General features: G+C 40.5%; 1 protein-coding gene across 1 annotated transcript; it reads left to right on the top strand.

Annotated features, from left to right (window-relative positions):
• Positions 1-328: 328 nt before the first annotated feature.
• Positions 329-2690, top strand: LOC138909803 (uncharacterized). The gene is made up of 5 exons (XM_070201018.1): positions 329-452; positions 536-615; positions 841-960; positions 1225-1608; positions 2334-2690. The coding sequence occupies exons 1-5, from the start codon at positions 329-331 to the stop codon at positions 2688-2690; spliced, it is 1065 nt and encodes a 354-aa protein (XP_070057119.1).
• Positions 2691-5929: the final 3239 nt, after the last annotated feature.

The following is a 5929-nucleotide window of genomic DNA, read 5'->3' as shown; positions in this document are numbered from 1 at the left end:
TTGCCATTTCAATACTAAATGAGCTACGGACCTCCAAAACACAATCCGGGCATGCCCCAAAGCCCAAAATCACACAGAGAAGCTAACAAAAATGACAGAATTCCATTTCGGAGTCGTCATCACACAGTTCCGACTACGGTGCCAATCCTAAGGCTTAAGATTTCCGTTTAGGGACTAAGTGTCCCAAAATACTCCAAAACCAAAACGAAACCTCCCGGCAAGTTACAATAGCATAAAAAGATACGGGGGAAGCAGTTAAATAGGGGATCAGGGTTATAACTCTTAAGACGACCAGCTGGGTCGTCACATGACTAATGATCCAACTATTATGGATCTTATGAACAACGTGTTTAGGCCTTATCTAGACCTGTTTGTGATAGTGTTTATTGATGATATTGTGGTATATTCCAACTATGGGTCAGAATATGTAGATCATCTACGTACAATATTGGGTATCCTTTGGGACCAGAAGCTGTATGCCAAATCTCAAAGTGCGAGTTCTGGTTGAGTTCCATAGCATATCGTGGACATATAGTATCATCAGAGGGTATCAAAGTTGATGGTCAGAAGATAGAGGCAGTGAAGAATTGGCCCAGGCCTACGACGCCACCTGAGGTATGTAATTTTCTGGGTTTGGCAGGGTATTACAAGAGGTTCGTAGAAGGGTTCTCTTCCTTTACAGCGCCACTGACTAGATTAACATAAAAAGCAGGCAAATTTTAGTGGTCGGATGAATGTGAGCGGAGTTTCTAGGAGTTGAAGAATAGGTTGATTACAACTCCGATTCTTACACTTCCAGAGGGATCTGAGGGTTATGTTATTTACTGTGACGCTTCTCAGATTGTCCTAGGTTGTGTGCTGATGCAACACGGGAAGGTAATTGCTTATGCTTCCAGACAGTTGAAGAAGCACGAGCAGAATTATCGTACACATGACTTGGAGCTAGCAGCGGTTATTCATGTACTGAAGATTTGGAGGCACTATCTCTATGTCGTTCTTGTTGATATCTATACAGATCATAAGAGCCTCTAGTACATATTTAAGCATAAGTAGTTGAACTTGCATTAGAGACGGTGGTTAGAGCTTTTAAGGGACTAGGATGTTGACATTCTTTATCATCTAGGTAAAGCTAATGTTGTAGCTGATGCTCTCAGTCGTAAGTCCATGGGGAGTTTAGCTTACTTGCAGCCTTAGAAAAGGGAGTTAGCTCATGAACTCCATCAGTTAGCCCGTTTGGGAGTTAGATTGATAGATTTAGAGGATGGAGGAGTTGTAGCTCAGAATATAGCTACCACTTGTTTAGTGATTAAAGTCAAACAGAGGCAATATGATGATCCAATTCCAATTGAGTACAGTCAGGTAGCAAGGAAAAAGAAAAGTCCACCTTACAAAGTTACTAGCGACGGAGTCCTTAGATATAAGGATAGGCTTTGTGTTCCAGATGTTGCAGGGTTACATAGGCAAATTATGACAGAGGCACATCATTCCAGGTATACCATTCATCCAGGCTCTACTAAGATGTACCATGATCTTAAGCAGATTTACTGGTGGGACGAAATGAAACATGACATTGCAGAGTTTGTGGCCCAGTGTCCTAACTCCCATCAGGTAAAGTTTGAGCACCAGAAGCCTAACAGTTTGTTACAGGAGATAGAGATCCCAACATGGAAGTGGGAAGTAGTAAATATGGACTTTATCACAGGCCTGCATTGTACGCGGACTAGGTATATTTCTATTTAGGTTATAGTTGACAGGATTATCTAAATAAGCTCATTTCTTGCCTGTTAGAACTACATATACAACAGAAGATTATGCCAGATTGTATATCAGGGAGATTGTATGCCTCTATGGTATTCTAGTATCTATCATTTCAGATAGAGGCGTAAAGTTTACAGCTAAGTTCTGGCGATCATTCCAAAAAGGTTTGGGGACGCAGGTGAATTTGAGTATAACTTTTCATCCCTAAATAGATGGGCAGGCCGAGCGAACCATAAAGACGCTCAGGGACATGTTAAGAGCGTGTGTGTTATATTTCGAAGGCAACTGGGATGGACACTTACCATTGATAGAGTTTTCATACAATAACAGTTAATTTTTTCCAGCATACAAATGGTTCCTTATGAAGCTTTGTACGGGCGCAAGTGCAGATCACCCTTAGAATAGTTGGAAGTTGGTAAGTCTCAGTTGATAGGCCCAAATTTTATCAAACAGGCAGTGGATAAGGTTAAGCTGACCAGGGAGAGATTGCTAGCAGCCCAGAGTCAACAAAAGTCATATGCAGACAATCGACACTGAGATCTAGAGTTCCAGGTTGGCTATTGGGTTTCATGAAGGTATCACCTATGAAAGGCGTTATGAGGTTTGGAAAGAAGGGAAAGCTTAGCCCTAGGGATATAGGTCCATACCAGGTCATTAGACGAGTTAGTCGTGTAGCATACGAGTTGGACCTTCCAGCAGACCTTCAGGAGGTACGTTCGGTATTTCATGTCTCCATGCTTCGACAATGTGTTAGAGATCCTTCCAGAGTTGTACCAGTTGATGATGTACAAATCATCGAGCAGATGACTTATGAGGAGGTACCTATTGCCATTTTAGAACGACCGGTTCGTCCGTTGAGGATGAAAGATATTCCTTCAATGAAAGTGTTATGGAGGACCAATAAAGTGAAAGAGATGACTTGGGGAGCTTAGAAGGATGTGAGAGCTAGATATCTGCATCTCTTCACTACTCCAAGTATGTAACAGACCTTTGCTTAATGCTTATGTATACCTCAGTCAACATTCGAGGACGAATGTTCTTAAGGGGGAGATTATTACACCCCGTACTTATGTGGTGTCGTATAATGAGGAAATGACTTTCTAATCATGATTTAAATGACTTTATAGTCATAATATGACTATATATGATGTTTTGATATAGAATTTAATGGATGGAAAAAATCAAATTTAAGTTGCGGAAAAACCGAGTAAGGATTTGTCGTGTAACGAAGCTTTTTGAGAAATTAATTTCATGTGTTATATAACGTCTTTTGTGGACATATTATATACCAAATTGAAGGTTTTGGAATGTAGTTTCCAATGCTTTTGACCGTTAATTCATACAACATCCGGATAAAGAGATATGAACATCGGAAGAAGGATCGGCGAAGCACACATGTGGTTGACTTTTCAACCTTACAATTAATAGAGGACTTAGTCTTCTTTTTCCTCATTTTCCAGCAAATTCACGCACACGAGCTTGCATAGCTCTCCAAGAAGTTCCTTAGGGTTTTGAAGCAAGTCCATCATCTGCAACTCAAAATTAAGAAGCGAACAGATCAACGCGATCCTTACGGCATAGCTATACAAGCATAAGGAAGGGTTTGGACCAAAGGGAACAAGGTTTGGAAGCAAGAACACAAGAGGTATGTAGGGTTTTCGTTTCGTTTTCGGCATGATTTGGTTTAGATATGTTATAGCCTTTCTTCTTGATCTTTTAAGAGTTGTTCAAGGGAAATTTCAGCATGTATTGTATCCTTGTATAGTATTCAATTCCATATGTGAAGTATGGAAGAAAATAGTTTAGGTTGGAACTTCAAAACACAACAAAAACTAAAAGGGCAAATCGCTCGTTTGGCCTATGCCATCTGGACTTCCGTTTGTTCCGTTCCTTTGATATTTTATGTATACCTAACCCCCATATGATCCTAATTGCTACATTTAATATTATATAAGCTTAATTATCATGTTTTGATGCTTAGATTATTCCGAAATCATATTTATACTTTCATGTCACAAGTTAGCCACTATGAGCCGGCATTATATTCATAATTTTGTTTTGTCGATCGTTTGACATTATTGTGGATAACTAGATCTCCTTTAGTTTGATGTTATCATCTTGGCTGGGTATCCATTCCCGTGAATAATGTGGTGCTTGCTATTTTTTTGGGGATCATACAGTTTTAGGGGAAACTCTGCCGAATGTTTTTGAAAGTTCGAAGAGTTGGACAAATTTTGAGTTCCTTGGTTCTAAATTGATTCTAGAGGGATCCTAATGAGTTAATTTGCCTTAGTATCTCATGTACATAGTTTCTCCCTAAAATGGATATAGGCTCCTCCGTCTAACTTATGGATGACGAGCATCAGATTACGTTTGTGATTCCATTTATGGTTTCCTTCATGATCTCTTGAGTCCATATGTTGCTGCCACATGTTGTATGCCTCATACATGCTTACATTGATTATGTTGGGGGGCATATAGCCCAGAACACCATCGAGGCCTATTGATTATAAGATTCGGGGAGATAGCCCATAACATAAGACGTGCCTATTGATTATATATTTACCTCTTGGGGTGATATAGCCCAGAAGACTAGTCAGGCATTTTATATACGCGTATATAGCTACAGTTTGCATTGCATGATTATACATGAGGCTAGTTCAGATGTATAGTTGCCTGATTGGGGGGATATAGCCCATAACGCCAGACAGGTACCAATTCAGATAGTAGTTCAGTTTCAACACAGTTTCAACTTAAACTTTGGTTCAGTTACAGATCAGTTACTAGTTTAGACTCTTGTTTTGCTTTCAGCTTACATTTGGATTTCCATCTTATAATCATACTTCAGTATGATTTACATATGCTTTCCACCCTACCTATTTTGTACATATCCTACTCATATCCCTTCGAGGGTGCTACGTTTCATACCGCGCAGTTATAGATAGATCAGAACTTGAACCACGTTAGTAGTCCATCCACCAGCTGTTGGAGTCATTCCACTTATTCCTGGAGTTACTTATCTTTTGGTATGTGTCCAGTTAGGTAGTTTGTGTATGGCGGGGCCATGTCCCGTCCAGTACTTGTTCAGTTTAGCACTCCTAGAAGCTTGTAGATATGCACTTGTGCAGTTGGTATGTTTTTATATGTCATTGTGTTAGCCTTGTATTCTTTCCAGATTGTATTATTCTTATCAGCTATGCTTATGATTTTTCAATTTATCAGTTTATTTTCATGATTAGTTGATTATCAGCAGGTTTAGTGATGATCGGTACTTAGTGTCGGTTATCCGTCGCAGCCTAGGATGGGTCGTGACAACATGTCTCTCACAAAATACGATGTGAACTGCGTGCCTCGATAAAACATGATGGAAATAGCCATGCCATGCAGACGGATAATCTCCTGAATGTAAATCTGAGCCAACCGCTGCGAAGAATAGGAAGTCATCACCAGAATGAACTGTGTGGACTTAGTCAACCAATCCACAATAACCTAGACTGCGTCATATTTCCTCAATGTCCATGGTATGCCAACCACAAAATTCATAGTGATGCACTCCCACTTCCGCTGCGGTATCTCTAATCTCTGAGTCAACCTACCCACTTTCTGATGCTCGTACTTCACCTGTTGAAAGTTCAAACACCGAGAGATATAAGCACCACCCTGTTGCACCATATCCTTCGACAGTAACAAGTGAGGATCATCAAACTGGAAAGCCTTGATATGCTCCAACAACACAAGCAAGAACTCGGCTAAGCTCCGAACATCCAACCTCACAAACCGATTGGCCAAAGACTGAACATCCAACCTCACTACCCATGCTCTCAGCCTTCCTACTCAATGCATACAATATGGTGATATCATAGTCTTTCAGCAACTCTAACCATCTCCGCTACCACAAATTAAGGTCCTTCTACTTAAATAGGGGCTAGAGACTTTGATGGTCAGTATAGACCTCAGATGGAATGCCGTATAGTGCCTCTAAATCTTCAGCGTGTGAACAATGGCTGCCAACTCTAATTCATGGACATGGTAATTCTTCTCATGAACCTTGAACTAACGAGATGTGTAGGCAATCACCCAAGCGTCCTGCATCAACACTGCGTCAAGCCTAATACGTGATGCATCACAATACACGGTGTAAGATCCCGAACCTATAGGCAACATCAACACT

Source organism: Nicotiana tomentosiformis, chromosome 4 (assembly GCF_000390325.3).
Source record: "Nicotiana tomentosiformis chromosome 4, ASM39032v3, whole genome shotgun sequence".
Classification (NCBI taxonomy): domain Eukaryota; kingdom Viridiplantae; phylum Streptophyta; class Magnoliopsida; order Solanales; family Solanaceae; genus Nicotiana; species Nicotiana tomentosiformis.
This window is presented reverse-complemented; position numbering and strand designations above follow the sequence as displayed.

Bases quoted from the DNA above. Each gene is read 5' to 3' on its own strand.
- LOC138909803 (XM_070201018.1), top strand. From the start codon at position 329: ATGGATCTTATGAACAACGTGTTTAGGCCTTATCTAGACCTGTTTGTG. The intron at 961-1,224 runs GTACTGAAGATT...GAACTCCATCAG, and splicing joins AGCTAGCAGCGGTTATTCAT to TTAGCCCGTTTGGGAGTTAG. The intron at 1,609-2,333 runs GTAAAGTTTGAG...GGTTTCATGAAG, and splicing joins AGTGTCCTAACTCCCATCAG to GTATCACCTATGAAAGGCGT.